A 22,715-nucleotide genomic window follows, 5' to 3' on the forward strand; every position below is an offset into this window, starting at 1 on the left:
AAACCAGTGGTTTCGCAAACTAAAATCAAACAGGTTGATTGACGTTGGTGTTAACACTGCAACAAGGCAATCAAACTCTTGTTAACCCGAATTAAAGTCTGTAAAACAAAACGAAACAGAAAGACCGCGTCCTTCCTGAAAATATTTTCCTGAAAATACGTACATGTAAATGTAACATATATAACAACGCAGGTTAGCAAATACTTGAAATGCGAAATATGTATTTGTGTATTCAAATCATACAGATGGGATTTTTGCTAGTTTAATATGTAAATACGTGCAATGTAATAAGACCATTATGCCATATTTGCTTATCTCAGTATATATTTTTTAAAGCCAGAAACTGTTGATGCATAACGGTAATTTCCCTCCTGTGCGAAAAGCATGAAAACTTTTACAGAATGAGGCCTGAGCCCTGAGGGTTTAAAATATAAATCCAAATGCCCCATAGCCGAAATGGGATCATTTGTTTGAAAAAAATTAATAAAACAACAGTACAACTTTCGTGCAAAAAACTCTCATTCAGATACAAGAAATTAAGAATCAAAAGTTTAATTCTGATACGATTATTTAAGTTTTTCCATACCCTTTGCAGCTTGTAAATACTAAATAGAAACATGCAATGAAGCTGAATAGCTGATGAGATAGAAAACAGTAAAATGGTGTCAAATATTGTAAATAGGACTGCAGTAGAGGTAAGTTCGTATTTATCAATACTTTGATAGATTATTGTAAAAGTTAATAAGAAACAATTGAAACTTCATGTTGATATGTTAACATCAACATTAAACATTTTCTCCCCAACAAGTTTAATATAAATTGGGTACTGGTTCAAGTCAAATGCTTATATTTACATATTTACTAAACACCCATTTTTGCTGTGTTTGAAGGTTCTTAAATTATTGCAAGAGGGAACTGTTTCCTTGCCTGAAGTGTATGCAGCATGTACAAAGCGAATGCAACAAGTGAAAGACCTCAACGCTTTTATAACTACAACAAACCATGAAAAAGGTCAAGACATTTCTCAGTAAGTATGATTTTCATAGACAACAATATTATGATGAAATGCCCATACAACAACATAATAAAATCAATGCAATATGAACTATTGCTGTTTTCTTTTAGGGTTAAGCTAAGTTAATTGAGTTAAGATGGTAAACCATACAGTTTTCTTTGTTTTTTGTTGTACAATCATTAACACATTCCTTGGGCAGTTCTAGAAAAGTAATACACAACATGAATATATTATGATGAGGGTGGGATGTTCTGTATTAAAATGAAACTATGATGTAACAAACAACAGCAGAATAATCTAAATTACAGTACATTTGCTAGACCATACAGAAAAAATATTTACATAATGTGTATTTTCATTCTGCATAACTTGGAATCTTTTTGCAGAGGTTCCTTGGCTGGATTGCCATTTGGAGTAAAAGATAATTACTGCACCAAAGGTGAAAAAACAACATGTGCATCCAATATGTTGAAACAGTTTGTTCCCAGCTACAATGCTACTGTTGTTGAAAAACTGTGTGCTGCTGGAGGTACAATAATGGGTAAAACCAATATGGATGAATTTGCAATGGGGTAAGTTAGTTTTGATTAACTTTTTTTGTCTATATGTGTGTTTAGTAATTATTCAAAATAAAGGATTTAATATCAAAGTAGCTGATTAGGTGTTGCAGTCAAGATATTGTTTTAAGCCCTATTTTTTAGCCAAAGATTGACATATGCAGTGATTTTTATGTAGATCTGGATCTGTTGATTCAGCCTTTGGTGCAGTCAAAAGTCCTTGGAAATACGATTTTGGCAAATCAGAGGATGAAAATGATTGGTACATTACAGGTGGAAGTTCTGGTGGAAGCGCAGTTGCTGTTGCTACTGGTTCATGTTTTTTGTAAGTGGTAAAAAAGTTTCTTATCAACTCACCTGCAAACTAAACAACTAACTTTGTATAGTACATGTTGCTCTCTGTTTGCTGCAGGCAGTTGCTTAAAGACATTTAATTAGAATCATGGTGTTTCTTATATTTGCGCTTATCATGTCATTGTTTGCGTTTTGTTTCCATTATTTTGAGTTTTCTAAAGTGTTATTACTTTGACAAAGGGCCTGAATAGGTTGTTAAAACGTCGGTTAAAACAATAAATTTGTAACTGATTCTGTAGAACAGTGCTCTTCAACCTTTTTTGGTGTGGTGAACCCTTAAAGTTGTTGTGACGAACTCATGCACCCTGTTTCCTAAAAGGTAAACTGAGATAAAAAGCGATATGAAAAATCATTATGCATATCATCTTGTCAACTAACTCCAAGCATATGTTTATGAATTTTCTATGAAACATCGGCGAAAAAACCAACACTCAATATCCTAACATCACCCGAATGTAACACAGCAACTATAGAACTAGACACGGGGATAAACCATTGCAAAAGTTTACCTGGGTTCATAGGCGCCGAGTTTTACAAAAATGCAAGGTGGCGGACGTAAATTATGACGTCACATGAAGTGACGTCACCAATGCGTACAACCACACAAGCTCCAATTAGAAAATAGAATGCAATGTTCGTCAAAAATTTTTGAAATATTATTCATTTGAAACACTTTGCTTTAACGTTATTTTTGGTTCAGCAACGTTTAGGAAACGTTTCGTCAAGTTGTTGCTCTCGTATCACCAAAATATAACTATTTATTACAGTACAATAGCATTGAACACAATACTGGCCATACATTCAATGCCAACAATTGTGTGTTTGACGTCATAAACAAGACACTAACCAAAACATTTTGCAGTTTCGGCACGTTTTGATGCTTTTTCGCCAGTACGCTTGTTTAAATACCAAAATGCTTCTAGATTTTACAATGTTTCATACGATACCGCTACAAACAAATCAAAATATCCACGGTGGCCGCCACTGTGCTTTACAAATCCAAGGTGGCGGCGCCACCCCGCCACCGCACACTCGGCGCCTATACCTGGGTTATACATAAGTTGAAACCCACATTTTTTTTCTAATATCTTGAAAGTCAAATATCAATGGTTCATTAAAAGTTTGTGATGCACCCTTGTATACCTTTTGGTACTGGCATCCCATGCATATTTTGGTGCACCCTAATGTCCATCATGCACATCGGTTGAAGAGCACTGTTATAGAATACTTATGCCTTGATTTGAGTCCTATTGTTACATACTACCAACAAATTTTTGTAGTGCATTAGGTTCTGACACTGGTGGGTCAGTACGAAGTCCAGCAGCACTTTGTGGAACTGTAGGGCTAAAACCCACTTATGGAGCATTGTCAAGACATGGTTTAATCAGCCTTGCAAATGCTATGGACACACCAGGGATATTTACAAGATCAGTGGATGATGCAGCATTATTTTTTAGTGAGTCAGCAAACGTAGCTGAATTATGTTTGCCACTACTGAGGTGACTAAAAGTTTTCTGTTATTAGATATTATGTCCGGACATGATCCATTGGACTCAACCAGTGCACAACACACTACACCAAATGTTAAATTAGCAGAAGTAGAAAAAGTAAAAGATCTTGTAATCGGAATTCCGAAGGTTTGAATTTTTTACCTTTTTTAGATTTATTTTCTATATTATTACATGAAAAAATATACACAGTTAATGGAATACTCTGTTTTATTTCACTGCAAAATCCATGCTTTAGTCTATTATCAGTAAAGATTTTAAGTTAATTGTGCAAAAGGTTGTTGTCTGAAAACTTTTACACTTTTATTCTATTTGTTCTATTTCACACTGGTTTATTACATATTCTGTTTTGCAAATTTTAGCCTGTTATCAAAAAAGATTTTTATTTGAGTTAATTGCTTACAAAAGGTTGTTGTCTGTAAATTTAACACTTTTTAGTTGTGGTGTTTACACTTTTAACATACATATTGTATAGTTTTAATGTTTCAGGAATATCATGGTCCTCAACTGTCTCCAGAAATACTTGATGCCTGGGATTGGATGGCTGGAAAATTTTCTGATGCGGGGGCCAAAGTTGTATCGGTATGATGCCTTGTAACTTTTCTAAACAAAATACACCAGTCAATGGATGTGGCACTTTTTGTTTATTTTCTAATTATTAGACCCTCAAACTCATAATTTTATTTTATTTTAAAAAAAATCTATACATAGTTTCACTTGTATGATTTTATTAAATGCTAATTTGTTTTGCATCAAATTGTTGCTAAATTTAAAGAAAGAGCCAAGCCTGGCCATTACCTGCGATTTTGTGTACCGTATTTTACAGACCATAAAACGCACCCGATTATAAGGCGCACTGTCAATAAATTGCTTTGATTAGTTTTTTGTTTATACATAAGGCGCACCGGGCTATAGAACGCAACGTATTTTAAGGAGTATGGGTTATAAAAGTTTACTTGTTATGTAATAAATGTAAGCAAGTCACAATAGTACAATGAGCAAAAGAAAAAATGAGCCTAGTGAATATCACAGTTGCTAGTTGCTTTTACCGTAGTTTGTTGTGTAAGACGGTGGTTTATTTATATAATAATAGTATCGGTACTGGAGTGTAGGCAATAAAGCACTACTTGATCCATACATTAGGCGCACCGGCTTATAAGGCGCACGATCAATTTATGAGGGAAAAAAAGGATTTAAATTGCGCCTTATGGTCCGTAAAATACGGTAATAAACATATGGTGTTTTTCTGTCATTCGTAAGTTTTGTCAAATTATCAAACATTGAACATTTTTATGCAGGTGAGTCTACCCAATACAATGCACTCCATTCAGTGTTATTATATTTTGTCAAGTGGTGATGTTGCTTCAAATATGGCAAGGTGGATATTTTAGTGTTTCTACACATTTTAACTGTGTGGTGCTTCAGCTTATAGACCAGTGTAATTTTTTTAAAATGGTTCTAAATTCCAAAGTGTGGCCTATCCTTACTTTAAAAAAACAATCTGGCCAATTACAAAAAGTTCGGGACATAAGGGTTGTCAAGTTTTAGAACAATGGTTATTGAACTTTTTGGTATAGTTTCCCTCTCATTTTTATGAGCATGTTTTGTGGCATAAATAACAATAATAATCTTTATTCGATTGAAAATGCTTAACTTTGTAACTGAATATTCAGATTTATGACCTTGAATATACAAGTAATACTTTAAGCAACAGTTCAGGTACCATTGACTAACACAATTTCCCTCTGCATGTGCACAATTCCCCACCAGTTAAGAAACACTGTTTTACAATATATGTCTAATTTTTTTTTGTCTTGGATCAAATATATGGATCAAACTAGTTCTTATTTGTAAGGTACGATGGCATAGAGTTTGGACATCGGGGTTCTGGTTCAAGTTTTAGTGAAATGCTTGCTGATGGAAGAACCGCTGGGTTTGGAAACACTGTTAAGCAAAGGATTTTGGCCGGCAATTACTTCCTATTAAAACAGTGAGAAAAATTCCTTCCTTTGTAATGGTAGTGAAAGTTTAAGCTTCGACCTATATAAAGTATCATCAGTGCAGCTAGTGACAAGAGATAGGCCGTTTTGGCTAATGTAGTATTTGGGAGTAGCAGGCTAAAAAGCCTAAATCATATAGTTTCTAAAAACGTTTACCGACATAAAGTTTACCAAAAAATGCTTACTTTTGAAACAGTAAATATTTTTTTCTTCTGTAATGAAAGAATAAATTAGGTGAAAACAACATGCCAAAACTTTGATTAATGAAATACCAAGAATTGATTGCATGTTAGGAGTGGGTATATCATTACATGTCGTGAATTCCACATAAACATTGTATGTACCAAAACTTTTTTTTCAGAAACTACACAAAATACTACGAACAAGCGCTTAAAATCCGACGTCTGATCGTCAACGACTTTCGAGCCGTATTTGCGGGAAATTCGACGGGCGGATCCGGCGTAGACCTCCTTCTCACCCCGGTGTCAATCTCTACAGCAGCCCGTTACAGTGATTTCATCCAGGCAAACAACCGTTCTAGATGCGCCGAACACGATATATACACACAGCCTGCCAATATGTCTGGCGTTCCTGGAATAAGCGTGCCGATTAAGATTAGCAAAGAAGGTCTTCCAGTATCCTTGCAACTTATGGCAGACAATTTTAACGAACAGACGTTACTGCGCGCTGCAAAGTTTATTGAGCAGGAGGTTGCCTTTCCAGGACTTCAGCTAGACTTTACCTCATGAACTGTTTGTTTCGTTTGCTTTTTTTGCTGAAGTTTGCACTAAAAATAAAATGCATAATACACAAACATTTTTTTACCCAGTTTGTCGAACAATTTTCGCAGAAGCATATACTGTATTGACTGCTCGGTGAAACTAAAGATGCATTACCGAATAGCAATATTCAATTTTGCCTTAAAACAATTAGAAATATTCGGATTCTGGACCAGGTAAACCCTCTGACCATACATATTTTTCGAAAAAAATGATTTTGGGACTGGCTGGCTAATTATGTAAATGCAGACACGAAGCCACTAACCGTTTGACATTTGCTCCCACTGCCTGCCCTGTCGGCTGTCTGAACCGAGCATTGTCAAAAAGTACCGCTGTCTAAACCGCGGGTTCTCAATAGCCAGCACTTTGGCCTGAGACAGAGGCATACCAAGCGGCGTGAACTGAAAAAACGGTAAAAAGATCAATAGTAATTGCTATTTGACACAATCCAATCCATATATTAATTGACAAGTAGCAGTCAGATACATCCTGGTCATGTTTTAGTGTGTTCATCATTTTTTTAGTGAACTGTATATCAGCTATTAGTAATGGGCTACGTACCTAGTCTAACTTCTTGTTGTCAATAATTTTAGTGCAAACGCCTTGTAAGTCGTCAAAAAAATAATAGTTATCCATCAGAAATGAAAGTTATTGTAGCAGGTATGCCAAAAACTGGCACAAAATCAATGTTCGCTGCTTTGACATTGTTGGGATATGAAGTTTATGATTGGATGGAGAACTTTTACTATCTTGGGGACGATTGGTTGACGATCAATGAAAAAGGAGGAAATATTAGCGATTTTCGAAGAATGTATGAAAACGTTGATGCTGTAACTGATTCTCCGCCTTGCATGTACTGGGAAGAATTGGCTGAAGCATTTCCTGAAGCAAAAGTATGAAACAGATTTTATTTTGTTGTTTAAGGCAGCGGTTTGCGATATTTTTGACTAGACTCAACTATTTCTAAAATTTAGTTTCGTGGTTTATGCACATGCATAATTTTATAACAGATAACACAAATTGCCAATAACTTGGATAACCTTTTTTCGCACTGAATATCCGATACATTGTTTGCAACTAGCCTTTTTCCAATTTAACACAAAATATAATCAACGTCATGTGGACCACCCAAAAGGTCATTATGGACCACCAGTTACGACCACTGGTTTGGATCGATGTGCATATAACTGTTTCACTTTTTCGTGTGTGGTTTTTTCAGAAAAGCTTTTAAGTTGATTTTCAAAAAAAATTACTACGCCCGTAGAATTTTGGCAAAAAAACGGATTTGTACGAGCTCAAAACACTATTAGCCTCAAAACACGTAATTTGTACGAGCTCAAAACACTATTAGCCTCAAAACACGTAATTTGTACGAGCTCAAAACACTATTAGCCTCAAAACACGTAATTTGTACGAGCTCAAACCACTATTAGCCTCAAAACACGTAATTTGTACGAGCTCAAAACACTATTAGCCTCAAAACACGTAATTTGTGCGAGCTCAAAACACTATTAGCCAGACAACCAATAGCAGGGAGCTAACACATAACATATGATGTTACAAAAAAACAGATTTTATGGAGTTGAATTAAATCGTTATGTAACTAATATTGCGCAACAGTCGCGAGATAAATATTTCGAAACCAGGTTAAAACTAGACGATTTGTTACAAAATAGGCGACCCAAAATATTATTTCAGCGACATTGCCTAGAGAAGACCTGTCCTATGTAGGAATTCGTTACCGGGCCGTAACTTTTTTAGGTTAAATGCTATATAACATTTTGCCCCCTATCTTGGGAATAATAAACTAATTTTAGCGTTTTTATTGCTAAATATTTGTAGATTTTTGAAGACCGGTCCGCGAAAAAATTTTAGTTTCAAAAACGGTCCGCAGTGCAAAAAACGGTCCGCAGTGCAAAAAAAGATTGCCGACCCCTGCTCTAAGGGACCGCAGACCCCAGTTTGAGAACCGCTGTGTTAGGGCCTATTGGGCATTAGCTAAAGTTCTGCAAAAAAGCAAGTTAGCTGGGTATATTTTTTTCAAACAATTACGGACACAGAAAGTTCGGGCTGAATCAAGTGCGTTTGTTAAAAGAAAACCGAATCCTGAACCCGGTCCGACATAGAACGCTGCTTTAAAATTTATATTTTTGCTAGTAATGTACTCAGTCGAAAACTGAGGCACTTTATAACATCCAGGCAAAATAAATATTGTCAACCAATGCTGTTTACGTTAAGCAAAACGTACAAACCTGCTTTTAGATTATTCTTACCATACGAGATGAAACCAAATGGTACAACAGCATGGTGGGACAAATGGAGAGTCTAAGCAATGATTATTTACTAAAATGCATGCTTGCATTCACATATACAGGCTGGAAATGCGTCCAGTATCGAAAGTTTGCATGTAAGTGATTTTAGCATTATTTACTTGCATCTTATTTGAAAAATGCATTCTTGGGTTAAGATGATTTATGTATGAATGTTATTGTACGAACAACAAACTACGGTACAAAAATACCAATATACTGCAACATTCTATTTTCCAAAGCCTAAAAAATTACACTTTGCCAATAATTAAATCTTTTACTCGTACGTTCGGTGGTCATATTGACACATATACTGTGCATTGAAACAAGATGTCCACATCACATTGCCAGTGCTCCGCAACCTTCTGCACTCAGTGTGCACAAACAAAGCATTTAGCAGTTTTTGTTCTATAATAGTAAGACACTGTAAAACATCATCCTTACACTAGACTAAAGTATGCAGAATAACAAAAAAACATTTTTAAATACAACCCTAAAATTTGATCTAAAACTTGGGCCGAATTTTCCTGACTTTAGTAAAATAAATTAGACAGCACTTCCAATTTTTTTGTTGCACTGCTTTTAAAATCACTTAAAATCAGTTTTGTTACGCAATGCAACATAAACGTACCGCAACACATGTAAGTTGTTATGATAGAATGTACAGTCCCAACACTTGCGTATTGCGGCTCAACTGGAAAACATCGAAACATTACACTCAATGTCATGATTGTGGTCATTTTAGTAACTTTTAATATTACCACATGTAGTAACAAACTTTAATAAGTTTTTAAAATTGCGACGGTAAGAAGGGTACACTGCGACAGAGCTTTGTTTCATGGAATTCTTGTTGTGGATCACTGTGCTAAGTTGCGGCCGCCTAATAGAACAAACATGAAGTCATAGACTGACTAGTCAAGTAATTAATCATAAAACAGCCCACGGTGATATCATCTGGTAACAAGTATTTCTCACACTTTTTTGAGTACGTAGCCTATCAGTACGTAGCCTACATGTGTTCGTTCTAAAAGACAAACAGCAAACGTCCGAAACCGAACGAAAAAGTTGTGTCAAGTGACTATTTGCAAAATATCGTGGCAGAAACTACAGGCTAAAGCACGTAAAAAGTATCTGTGTTTAGTCCCAAAGTATGGTACGAGAACCGATGGGGAGGGGGTCGTAGCTTGCCCACCCCTGCCCTAAACAGATTATTAATTTCAAACTGCACCCCTTAACACACAAAACCTGACGATAATTAAATTGGACATCAATTGAAATTAGCTTTAACAGATTCCGTTTCATCCACCTTCATTATTATATTTTTAAGTTGTTTGTGAAAGTGATATATGACCCAAATCCCTAGTATTTTGTTCTAAAACTGGATGTTAACAGCTTTGTGTGATATATTTCCAGTGGGCCTATTGGGAATCCGAAATGTTTGGCCCTGGACTCGACTGACGTTGTTTAATGAAGAGGCAATGCGAAGAATGTTTCGAAAACACAACGACGATGTTCTAAAGGTAAGCATATAAAAACATGAGACTATCAGTTCTTAATTGCCTTTGAATAATACCATGAATATATTCATACTGGGATCAGCCACGAAGCGTCGATGCAGACCAGAGATCGCGGCATACTTGTCGATAAATATATACAGTTTGCCGTTTGAAATGTCTTCGCATGTTAGAACTACTAAATCATGTAGGGTAGATTTCAAAACGTTATAAATGTTGCATTTCTTACTTTAATTCAACTTTTTTTCTGTAGAGAGCTCCAAAGGATCGCTTGTTGGTTTACAGAGTGAACGAAGGTTGGGAACCATTATGCAAATTTCTTGATGTCGAAATACCAAAGAACATTCCTTTTCCGCACAAAAACAAAGGAGCTAGCCTCGTAAAAGAGTTGCTAAAAGAAGATGACATTATGATCTACATGGAAAGACAGCTATATGTATTCTTTGCTATTGTGTTTTTCGTTTTGGCAGTGGTTTGCGTAAAGTATTTTTTCTAAATTGGTTTTAGACTTTTTACTTTGCAATTAGGTTTTATCAGAAACGCTATAGCACGCGTTATTTCACAAAATATGAACGATAAGATATCATGATATAGCCTATTCATTTTTGTTTGGAGGAATAAAGTTTTCAGCATCTACCCTACTAAACAACATGAAGTATAGTAACATTTTATACAAATCGTTGACAGTGACAAGTGCAATGCTAGTGGTCTTGTGTGCACAGCAATTTATCAGACAGCCGAATACACAGCTTAGAAAAACAAATGGTTTTGTTCATTCAATTATAACTGTGGTAAACACTTATAACACTAAGTTTTCTGTCACTTTTAAAACAAAAAAGAAAGTATTGGTGATCTCTTGCAAAAAAAGGTGGGATGCAATCTTCTGCCTAAAGGGTGCAAGGCGTAGCCGAAAAGGGACAAAAGATCCGCGGCACCATAGAGCGCCGTTAACTCCGGAACAGAAGAAACCACACTTTGTAAGTGACGCATATCATTAACCAGTTCGAATTAGTCCCCAAAGTAATGTAATTTCACCGTGCATGTCGTACCCCCTGCTTTGGTGCTTCGCACCCCCAAGGGGTACACGTACCCCTGGTTAAGAACCCCTGCCCTAATAACAGCATTCCTTTTTATATCGAAAAACAGGTAAAACAAATGGGGCAAGCCCCGTGAAAGTGCGGATGTGTGTACGACAACGCCACCGCGCGAGCTCAAGTTTTATGTTAGTGTGAACGTTACTACGCCAGCAGGGCAGCTCGTGGTCGTAAGCTAAGCCGAGGAGAAATCCTATACTAGGCAGCGGAACACTAAAGAACAAGTTAAATATGAGGGGATGTTTACAATGCAAATAATGTGTATAGTATTAAAGCGAAATATTATGATGACTAAAAAGCGTTCAGAGTAAAAGAAACTACCAAGTATGAGATCATTCATATCATACACAGAAGTAAGCTAAGCAAATAAATAGACCTGGCCAAATGTGATCATAAAAACAACAGGCAAAACCAGCATCCACGATCAAATCATTGATGCCTTGACTAAAATTAGGACATATATTGTTGTTAATCAATGCCTGTCAGGTGACTTTTTCGTGGGCCACAATGACAGTGATAGAGAGAATTGAGTCAGCTCTTTTTGACTTGATCAGTCGAGTCTCAGGTGTGAAAAGATTTACTTGACTCTGAGCTCGTTGCACTAGAGCAGGGGTCGGCCACAATTTTCTTACAGCGGACCATTTTTGAAACTTATTTTTTACGCGGACCGGCCTTTAAAAAACTATAAATATTTAGCAATTGAAATGTCTAAAATAGTTTATCATCCCTGGGACACATGGGCAAAATGTTAAAAAATTTAAATCTGAAAAAGTATACGGCCCGTTAACGAACTGACAAACTGCATTTGTCAGTAAAAAAGTGTAATGTAGGTGACGTTAGAAGTGTAAAAGTGGTATAACCATCTAATGCAGTGTTTCTTAACCTTTTTAGCGCTCGTACCCTTTGAGCTTTCATAAAATTTTCTCGTACCCCCTGTTTAAATGGCCGACGGAAGTAAATAAAATTGTAATAATAGGAATTAAACTCAGTGTATTTATAACTTGCGTGTTGAATGCATGCATTAAAACAGTATGCAAGTAGTACAAAATTAAGCCGTTCTAAAAATATATAACAAAGTAACTTGGTACGCTCATTGACAAATATGACTAAATAGCGGATAATTTCACCCTGCATGCCGTACCCCGCTTTGGTGCTTCGTACCCCCAAGGGGTACACGTACCCCTGGTTAAGAACCCCTGATCTAATGGCACCTAAAAAGCCTAAATTAATTTCTTACTTGACACAGATTGACAGCCTTAGTTTTTATGACGTCATAATCTATATTGTGACGCTTGTGGTATCTGCTTTTTCGCATTGTTTGCACACAATAGGCATAAAAAGTCTGGCGCATATGGCTATTAGGCTGGTAATACTCTTTTAAGTTCTACAAAATGTGTTTGGAGCAGTTTGCATACACGGGAATTATGTTTAATCAATAAATGTACGCACGTATACCATTTATTGTGACTGACATAATAACCCATAATGTTTCGCGACCCCAAAATTATATTACGCGACCCCAATTGGGGTCGCGACCCACAGTTTGAGAAGCCCTGCTCTATGCTAGTGCGCCGCAATTTTAGCATTTACTGCATAATCTTTACCAACGTAAACTAGAAAAAATGTTGGCTTATATTAGGCCAAAGTCTTGAGCCATTTTATCTTGGCTCAATTTCGAACAAATAAAAATGGCTTTTTAATTGTGACCAGATGTAAGACACTTGCTTGGCTCGAAATAAGCATTCTTGGCTTAAATCAGTTGGCATGGAAAAAGTCGAAAACCAGTTCATGAACTGGGATTGTCAGGATCCCATACGGCAGTGGTTCTTAACCGGTGGGTAATTACCCACTAGTGGGGAATTTGAGGATTTCAAGTGGGTAATTTGAAGTTGGGTTTGTTGTTCCATGTGTACTCCACTGGTTCTTAACCGCTGGGAAATTTCCCACCAGTGGGAAATTACTGAATATCCATGCAGTGGGAAATTCTTTCTGGTCTGGAAGTGGGAAATTGTTTTAAGTTTTACTCGAAAATCCAAGGAAGTAAATCTGATTAGTTCAGTGGTTCTTAACCGGTGGGAAATTTCCCACTAGTGGGAAATTTAATGTTTTTAGAGGGAAATTATGTGAGTCAGAAGTCACCAAACTCGGGCCCGTGGGTTGAAATCAACCATTGAAAGTTAATTTAATACAATATTTTCCGCAACAACATGTAAGATTAACTTCACCTAGTTTTACAAGGCGCATAAAAATCCAAAAATCGTTTGTTACGTCACAGACATTACTAAAAGCATCAATGACTTTGTTATTGTTTGCGAATAAATGCATTTGGTCTGTTGATTGTGGTGCGATAAATGACTGTTGCAAGCACATGAGATTTTTCAAAATCCCACACAATTTTACTTACCCACGAAATCACTAAATAAGATTTCAGTATACCTTTAAGGTGCCGACCAAATCGCTTCACAAAATTATTTTGATTAAAGAATCATTTTTTGTTGGACACAAAACATGATTATAAAATAACAGAGTGGGAAATTCGGACTTGGTGATTTACTTTAGTGGGAAACCACACCAAAAAGGTTAAGAACCACTGCCATACGGCGTTTCTGAAAACAAAGCTACGCAAGTTTTTATCTTATTTGTGAAAGTGGATTAACCATGAAACGTTTATGCAGGACAGTGACATATTTTTTTACACTATCTGCCCATTTTCAGCAACCTTATTTATTAATACAAACGCCTGAGAGGAGCGCTGGCCCCCAAAACAAATTTGTATTTTATTTTCTGTTTAATTTTTTCATGCAATCTAGCCCATCGGTTCTCAAACTGGGGTCCGCGGTCCTTTAGGGGAGGCAATTTTGGGGGGACCGCGAAGTAGTTCTATAATCTTACTTAGCGTCAGTTTGTGTCACTGAATAAGTTTAAATCAAATTAGACTTGATAATCGACAGTCTGTCTTTGGATCATTATTATGCGCAAGTTTGCATTAACTAGCTAAAATCCTGTAATCAACTTTCGTTTTCTGAAATACACGTTTGTGCTTAACGACCGCGAGCCCTCGAATTAATGGCAAAGGGACCGTTTTGAAAAAATAATAAAAAAGTTTGAGATCCACTGATGTAGCCTATAGTTTGACTGCATGACGATGGTATTAAAACCATTTGTAAACGTTATCTTGCTGAGTGTAAAAAAACTTTGCGCCACCCACGAAATTCATAAATGGCACCCAGCAGAAAACAACTAAGAGAAATCATATCGTTTGTCAGGCACGACTACTAAACGTGATACAATTGTCATTCATCCAGCTATGGTTGATTTGCTGTCGACAGGTAGCATTTAGGTAAAGGGTAAATATTCCGTTGGCAACAACTATTGTGAGCTAAAAAATGCTGTGCTGTTTTGATCACGATTGGCACAACCTAATTAAGTTGTATTTTTTGTTTTATTCAATTTAGAAGTTTAGGTTAAGAGGAAGACCGATTTAAGCATTTAGAAATATCAAAGTTTTAACCATAGCGTTGAAATCTTCGAAAAAGTGTTCAGAAACTGCTCGAAATCTTGTTTTCAACAGACTTAATGCAAAAGCGTGCACTTGTAAAAATACGCGTTTATTTGTATAGCAACGTTTAATAGACCGGAATAAAATGAAAGTTATAGTAGCAGGTATGCCAAAAACTGGCACAAAAACAATGGGAGCAGCCCTGGCGTTGTTGGGTTGTGAAGTTTATGATTGGATGGAGAATTTTTACTATCTTGGGGACGACTGGTTGAAGATCAAAGAAGAAGGGGGAAATATTAGCGACTTTCGAAGAATGTACAAAAACGTTGATGCAGTAGTTGATTCACCTGCCTGCATGTACTGGGAAGAATTGACCGAAGCCTTTCCTGAAGCAAAGGTAGGAAGAATATTTTTATTGTGTTATTTAAGGTAAGCCTATGTACTACATATATGTCTTTATACTACCCATTTGTCGTAGTTTATTGCCTGCGTAGTGAGTATATTGATAACGAATAAAAACAACGGTTTTAGTAATGAATTAAAACCACCAACAGCAAGGCTCACGGTTAGGGCTATTAGGGTTGGGGTAAGGTATTAGCATTTAAAATTCAACAAAACTAGCAAAAGAATTTAGTTTCAAAAGTAAAATTTTCAAAAACTTTGTTTCCAACCTTACTCCTCATTAGCCGCTAAATAATAATTCAGTTCTTTGCGCCACTTATCAAAAATTAGCTAAATGTGGGTCTGCCGTGAGGTATGGTGTAAGTAGCTTTAAAATAGGCGGACAGGTGTTACATTGCAGTTATTTCATGTGCACATCCTCTCTTCTAGGTCATTCTGACACTTCGGGACGAAAACAAATGGTACCAAAGCATTGTGAGACAAGTGGAGAGCCTAAGCAACGATCTGATAATGAAATGTTTGCTTGCATTTACACCTATGGGCTGGAAATGCCTTACATACCGAAAATTTGCACGTAAGTCGTTTGTAATTGTTTAAACCAGGGGTGCACAACCTTTTTGCTAGGGCCGTCGCATTGTAAATCCTTATTTCACCAACGGCCGCCAATATCCTGCTTGTTTTTGTTTTAAAATTACTGAAGTAAATATTACTGAAGTGTTTTGTCATGTATATATATATTTATATGTACCATCTAATGGCGCTTAAAAACCAGAAAAGGTCTAAGTTAGTGCAGTTGATACACAGATTGATCTAAATTCTAAACACCTATCTGAAGATCAGTCTGTTTATGACGTCATAATAAAGATTGTGACGCTTGTGGTGTATGTTTTTTCGCATTGTTTGCACACAAAAGGGGTACAAAAAGTCTGACCCATGGCTACTAGGGTGGTAATACTCTTCAAGTCCCACCAAATCCGTTTAGAGCAGCTTAAAAATGAAAATATTTGGAGAAATAGATTTCATTTGTCACGGCCGTCAGTACATTTTAGTATACATGTTCGCCGTTGCACAAACTTATCTCTGCGGCCGCAGGTTGTGCACTCCTGATTTATAAGTTAGTGCAGGGGTCACCAAAAACGTCCCGCTAAGTTATTTTATCTGACCCGCGAAAATTTGATCTTGATCTTGATATATATCTCATAAAAAATAAAGCTTGAGGTAACTATTTCTTACAAAAGTATTCCCGCAATAACATGTAGGAAAATTTTGATGATAATTGTGATGTAATAAATGAGTTTTACCCGCAGAAAAGACTCAATACGCCACATATTTCTAGGGCTTGTAACGTATGAGGCCCTCACGTGTAATTTTAATGTTATCCGACCCCTTGTAAATAAACTTTGGTGACCCCTGCTTTAGTGTAAGATTGACCTGGAATTAACTTTACCACGCACATAGCGAAATGGCTTTTAACTTACTTACGTTGATTAGTTGTAATTGTTGTGTATTAGTACAAAACGTCTCTTCTGTCTTTAGAAAAGTTACATGTAAATAAAGTAGGTTGCGACATAAGTAAATGTCAAAATTTGGATAAACTGGGACTTTCCTTACTGAGTATGGTGCGGGGGATAAAGTGATCACGCTTTTTACCTTGGTGCAATTTTCACAGTCGGCTTGCTAGGAAACCGTAACTACTGGCCATGGTCCCGAGTTACGTTGTTCAATGAAGAGACAATGAGAAGAATGTTTCGAAAACACAACGATAGTGTTCTTACGGTAAGCATATAAACATAAAAAACATTAGGAGATGAAATCATAAGACTCTCCCTTCACAATTTATTGAAGTATGTTATCAGTTTTCTATTCAGAACTGTCGGTGACTTTAGTGACTTTTTTAGAATTTCGAAATACTAAGTTGTGTCTATTTAAAAAAAACATTACCTTTGCAAAATTTTTTTAGTTAAATTTCTTTTGTGTAACCCACCTTTTTTTCCAGAGGGCTCCAAAGGACCGCTTGTTGGTTTATAGAGTCAACGAAGGTTGGGAACCGTTATGCAAATTTCTTGATGTCGAAAAACCAAAGGGCATTCCTTTTCCCCACAAAAACAAAGGAGCCAGCGTTATAAAAGAGTGGCTTAAAGAAAATGCAGTCATGAAGATAGCGGAAAGGCAACTATACACATCTTTTGCTATGATGTTATTGGTTTTTGCTATGGCAAGCGTGTATTTTTTCTCGTTTTTTCGTATTTTTTGATACACTGTTGTTTAACATGTAAGTATTAAGCTGCTAGTGTGTGGTTATGCAAAGTGTATAAAATTTTCACAATCTCTAATAAAAAAAATGCCTCTTTTATCTCAACTTGTGCGTATACCCTTAGAAAAACTGCGACATTGGTATTTGTGGCAGAGCTATACTAACATAAGAACTCACAACTGACAAAGTTTGCTAAATACCGATACAAGACGTAAATAGCACAAACACTAGGACTGTAAAAGAAACTACCAAGTATGTGATCATTCATATCATACACAGAAGTAAGCAAAGCAAATAAATATACCTGGCCAAATGTGATCATAAAAACAACAGGCAAAACCAGCATCCACGATCAAATCATTGATGCCTTGACTAAAATTAGGACATATATTGTTGTTAATCAATGCCTGTCAGGTGACTTTGCAAACAAAAAAGCATCAGCTTGAACCACACGTGGTTATAAGTTGTAGTTGATCCCAAATTTTAAAATAATAATCTCGATTTGTCGGTAAAAAAAGAGTAGTAGGTGACTTAGTTTAGAAATGGTATTGCAACTGTCGTATCGACAAATAAAGTAACTATTCATGAAGCACTGTGAGTATAAATCAACCACATGATGAAAAAAAGAAACAAGCACGAAAGTGTAATATTGCAATCAGCAAAGTTTAGGCTTCAGGCAATTATTGCGGGCTACAGAGAAAACAATCATTCGGCAAGGGTAATCAAAAAGAGCATTGGAAGAGATATAGGCAGTAATTAAAGGTATACACTTTGGTGTACAATATACCCGGTTGTAAAGCAATAGCCTACTAGATCATATCGTCCACAAACTACAAGTTTTTGTAGGAGTAGTAACGTGCAACTTACCCATGGTGTAACAGTAGACAAAAACCAAGTCTAGTAGAAACAAAAAGACAAACATTCAGCAAATTTTCGGTCCAGAAGTCAAGCATTTAGATTTGTGTTCTACTGTGGTAACACCATCTACCATAAGATGTGCAACATTCCGCATGACCAAGTGCGCGAAACCACAATGTATTTGCCCCATCAGGCATGCATTTGGTACACAGTAAAAAAAGCATAATGTTTTCTTCACAGCCGTACGTGTGGGTTGTGCACTGATGTATGCTCTAGGCTAGTGCTCCGCAATCTTTAGCATTTACTGTGCAATCTTTGCCAACGTGCACTAGAAAAAATGTTGGCTTATATTAGGCCAAAGTCTTGAGCCATTTTATCTTGGCTCAATTTCGAGCAAATAAAAATGGCTTTTTAATTGTGACCAGATGTAAGACACTTGCTTGGCTCGAAATAAGCATTATTGGCTTAAATCAGTTGGCATGGAAAAAGTCGAAAACCAGTTCATGAACTGGGATTGTCAGGATTCCATACGGCGTTACTTAAAACAAAGCTACGCAAGTTTTTATCTTATTTGTGAAAGTGGATTAACCATGAAACGCTTATGCAGGACAGTGACATATTTTTTTACACTATCTGCCCATTTTCAGCAACCTTATTTATTAATACAAACGCCTGAGAGGAGCGCTGGCCCCCAAAACGAGTTTGTATTTTATTTTCTGTTTAATTTTTTCATGCAATCTAGCCCAGCGGTTCTCAAACTGGGGTCCGCGGTCCTTTAGGGGAGGCAATTTTGGGGGGACCGCGAAGTAGTTCTATAATCTTACTTAGCGTCAGTTTGTGTCACTGAATAAGTTTAAATCAAATTAGACTTGATAATCGACAGTCTGTCTTTGGATCATTATTATGCGCAAGTTTGCATTAACTAGCTAAAATCCTGTAATCAACTTTCGTTTTCTGAAATACACGTTTGTGCTTAAGGACCGCGAGCCCTCGAATTAATGGCAAAGGGACCGTTTTGAAAAAATATTAAAAAAGTTTGAGATCCACTGATCTAGCCTATAGTTTGACTGCATGACGATGGTATTAAAACCATTTGTAAACGTTATCTTGCTGAGTGTAAAAAAAACTTTGCGCCACTCACGAAATTCATAAATGGCACCCAGCAGGAAACAACTAAGAGAAATCATATCGTTTGTCAGACACGACTACTAAACGTGATATAATTGTCATTCATCCAGCTACAGTTGATTTGTGTTTAAACCAAATTACTGTCGACAGCTAGCAGTTAGGTAAAGGGTAAATATTCCGTTGGCAACAACTATTGTGAGCTAAAAAATGCTGTGCTGTTTTGATCACGATTGGCACAACCTAATTAAGTTGTATTTTTTGTTTTATTCAATTTAGAAGTTTAGGTTAAGAGGAAGACCGATTTACGCATTTAGAAATATCAAAGTTAGTTGATTTAACCATAGCGTTGAAATGTTCGAAAAAATGTTCAGAAACTGCTCGAAATCTTGTTTTCAACAGACTTAATGCAAAAGCGTGCACTTGTAACAATACGCGTTTATTTGTATAGCAACGTTTAATAGACCGGAATAAAATGAAAGTTATAGTAGCAGGTATGCCAAAAACTGGCACAAAAACAATGGGAGCAGTCCTGGCGTTGTTGGGTTATGAAGTTTATGATTGGATGGAGAATTTTTACTATCTTGGGGACGACTGGTTGAAGATCAAAGAAGAAGGGGGAAATATTAGCGACTTTCGAAGAATGTACAAAAACGTTGATGCAGTAGTTGATTCACCTGCCTGCATGTACTGGGAAGAATTGACCGAAGCCTTTCCTGAAGCAAAGGTAGGAAGAATATTTTTATTGTGTTATTTAAGGTAAGCCTATGTACTACATATATGTCTTTATACTACCCATTTGTCGTAGTTTATTGCCTGCGTAGTGAGTATATTGATAACGAATAAAAACAACGGTTTTAGTAATGAATTAAAACCACCAACAGCAAGGCTCACGGTTAGGGCTATTAGGGTTGGGGTAAGGTATTAGCATTTAAAATTCAACAAAACTAGCAAAAGAATTTAGTTTCAAAAGTAAAATTTTCAAAAACTTTGTTTCCAACCTTACTCCTCATTAGCCGCTAAATAATAATTCAGTTCTTTGCGCCACTTATCAAAAATTAGCTAAATGTGGGTCTGCCGTGAGGTATGGTGTAAGTAGCTTTAAAATAGGCGGACAGGTGTTACATTGCAGTTATTTCATGTGCACATCCTCTCTTCTAGGTCATTCTGACACTTCGGGACGAAAACAAATGGTACCAAAGCATTGTGAGACAAGTGGAGAGCCTAAGCAACGATCTGATAATGAAATGTTTGCTTGCATTTACACCTATGGGCTGGAAATGCCTTACATACCGAAAATTTGCACGTAAGTCGTTTGTAATTGTTTAAACCAGGGGTGCACAACCTTTTTGCTAGGGCCGTCGCATTGTAAATCCTTATTTCACCAACGGCCGCCAATATCCTGCTTGTTTTTGTTTTAAAATTACTGAAGTAAATATTACTGAAGTGTTTTGTCATGTATATATATATTTATATGTACCATCTAATGGCGCTTAAAAACCAGAAAAGGTCTAAGTTAGTGCAGTTGATACACAGATTGATCTAAATTCTAAACACCTATCTGAAGATCAGTCTGTTTATGACGTCATAATAAAGATTGTGACGCTTGTGGTGTATGTTTTTTCGCATTGTTTGCACACAAAAGGGGTACAAAAAGTCTGACCCATGGCTAATAGGGTGGTGATACTCTTCAAGTCCCACCAAATCCGTTTAGAGCAGCTTAAAAATCAAAATATTTGGAGAAATAGATTTCATTTGTCACGGCCGTCAGTACATTTTAGTATACATATTCGCCGTTGCACAAACTTATCTCTGCGGCCGCAGGTTGTGCACTCCTGATTTATAAGTTAGTGCAGGGGTCACCAAAAACGTCCCGCTAAGTTATTTTATCTGACCCGCGAAAATTTGATCTTGATCTTGATTATATCTCATAAAAAATAAAGCTTGAGGTAACTATTTCTTACAAAAGTATTCCCGCAATAACATGTAGGAAAATTTTGATGATAATTGTGATGTAATAAATGAGTTTTACCAGCAGAAAAGACTCAATACGCCACATATTTCTAGGGCTTGTAACGTATGAGGCCCTCACGTGTAATTTTAATGTTATCCGGCCCGTTGTAAATAAACTTTGGTGACCCCTGCGTTAGTGTAAGATTGACCTGGAATTAACTTTACCACGCACATAGCGAAATGGCTTTTAACTTACTTACGTTGATTAGTTGTAATCGTTGTGTATTAGTACAAAACGTCTCTTCTGTCTCTAGAAAAGTTACATGTAAATAAAGTAGGTTGCGACATAAGTAAATGTCAAAATTTGGATAAACTGGGACTTTCCTTACTGAGTATGGTGCGGGGGATAAAGTGATCACGCTTTTTACCTTCGTGCAATTTTCACAGTCGGCTTGCTAGGAAACCGTAACTACTGGCCATGGTCCCGAGTTACGTTGTTCAATGAAGAGACAATGAGAAGAATGTTTCGAAAACACAACGACAGTGTTCTTACGGTAAGCATATAAACATAAAAAACATTAGGAGATGAAATCATAAGACTCTCCCTTCACAATTTATTGAAGTATGTTATCAGTTTTCTATTTAGAACTGTCGGTGACTTTAGTGACTTTTTTAGAATTTCGAAATACTAAGTTGTGTCTTTTTAAAAACATACATTACCTTTGCAAAAAAATGTTTAGTTTAATTTCTTTTGTGTAACCCACCTTTTTTTTCCAGAGGGCTCCAAAGGACCGCTTGTTGGTTTATAGAGTCAACGAAGGTTGGGAACCGTTATGCAAATTTCTTGATGTCGAAAAACCAAAGGGCATTCCTTTTCCCCACAAAAACAAAGGAGCCAGCGTTATAAAAGAATTGCTTAAAGAAAATGCAGTCATGAAGATAGCGGAAAGGCAACTATACACATCTTTTGCTATGATGTTATTGGTTTTTGCTATGGCAATCGTGTATTTTTTCTCGTTTTTTCGTATTTTTTGATACACTGTTGTTTAACATGTAAGTATTAAGCTGCTAGTGTGTGGTTATGCAAAGTGTATAAAATTTTCACAATCTCTAATCAAAAAAAATGCCTCTTTTCTCTCAACTTGTGCGTACCCTTAGAAAAACTGCGACATTGGTATTTGTGGCAGAGCTATACTAACATAAGAACTCACAACTGACAAAGTTTGCTAAATACCGATACAAGACGTAAATAGCACAATTATTTTGTTTAACATTAGGACTGGGATAAGGTTATGGGAATTACGTTTATAGGTTGGATTATTTGTTATTATAAACCTGTGGTGTTTGTCAGTATTTTGTTTTTTCTCATACAGTGTTCAAACTGCAAAGTGGTAGTTTATTGTTTTAAGCGATGATTTTGCTTGTTTTAAATATCATTTTCTTGCGTTGCTTATGTGTACTGAAAAAGGCTTTTATCACACAGTGGCTGAAAAA

At 36.4% G+C, this 22,715-nt stretch overlaps 4 protein-coding genes across 4 annotated transcripts; all 4 read left to right on the plus strand.

Moving 5' to 3' along the window:
* The first annotated feature begins 559 nt into the window (after positions 1 to 559).
* LOC145233681 (glutamyl-tRNA(Gln) amidotransferase subunit A, mitochondrial-like) lies at positions 560 to 6,258 on the plus strand. The gene is made up of 10 exons (XM_080098454.1): positions 560 to 695; positions 891 to 1,027; positions 1,402 to 1,587; positions 1,751 to 1,897; positions 3,207 to 3,382; positions 3,451 to 3,563; positions 3,924 to 4,016; positions 4,733 to 4,812; positions 5,290 to 5,424; positions 5,796 to 6,258. Exons 1-10 carry the CDS (start codon positions 660 to 662, stop codon positions 6,181 to 6,183), a joined length of 1,491 nt encoding a protein of 496 aa, XP_079954580.1. The 5' UTR covers positions 560 to 659; the 3' UTR covers positions 6,184 to 6,258.
* A 499-nt stretch (positions 6,259 to 6,757) lies between these two features.
* Positions 6,758 to 10,532, plus strand: LOC145234202 (uncharacterized). The gene is made up of 4 exons (XM_080098958.1): positions 6,758 to 7,106; positions 8,476 to 8,620; positions 9,936 to 10,042; positions 10,290 to 10,532. Exons 1-4 carry the CDS (start codon positions 6,855 to 6,857, stop codon positions 10,530 to 10,532), a joined length of 747 nt encoding a protein of 248 aa, XP_079955084.1. The 5' UTR covers positions 6,758 to 6,854.
* Positions 10,533 to 14,754: 4,222 nt separating this feature from the next.
* LOC145233338 (uncharacterized) lies at positions 14,755 to 17,325 on the plus strand. Its single transcript, XM_080098048.1, has 4 exons — positions 14,755 to 15,026; positions 15,461 to 15,605; positions 16,701 to 16,807; positions 17,028 to 17,325. Exons 1-4 carry the CDS (start codon positions 14,775 to 14,777, stop codon positions 17,283 to 17,285), a joined length of 762 nt encoding a protein of 253 aa, XP_079954174.1. The 5' UTR covers positions 14,755 to 14,774; the 3' UTR covers positions 17,286 to 17,325.
* Positions 17,326 to 19,608: 2,283 nt separating this feature from the next.
* On the plus strand, positions 19,609 to 22,670 carry LOC145233017 (uncharacterized). Its single transcript, XM_080097680.1, has 4 exons — positions 19,609 to 19,995; positions 20,430 to 20,574; positions 21,669 to 21,775; positions 21,999 to 22,670. The coding sequence occupies exons 1-4, from the start codon at positions 19,744 to 19,746 to the stop codon at positions 22,254 to 22,256; spliced, it is 762 nt and encodes a 253-aa protein (XP_079953806.1). The 5' UTR covers positions 19,609 to 19,743; the 3' UTR covers positions 22,257 to 22,670.
* The last annotated feature ends 45 nt before the right edge of the window (positions 22,671 to 22,715 follow it).

This window comes from Phallusia mammillata, chromosome 6 (assembly GCF_965637545.1).
Source record: "Phallusia mammillata chromosome 6, kaPhaMamm4.hap1.1, whole genome shotgun sequence".
NCBI lineage: Eukaryota > Metazoa > Chordata > Ascidiacea > Phlebobranchia > Ascidiidae > Phallusia > Phallusia mammillata.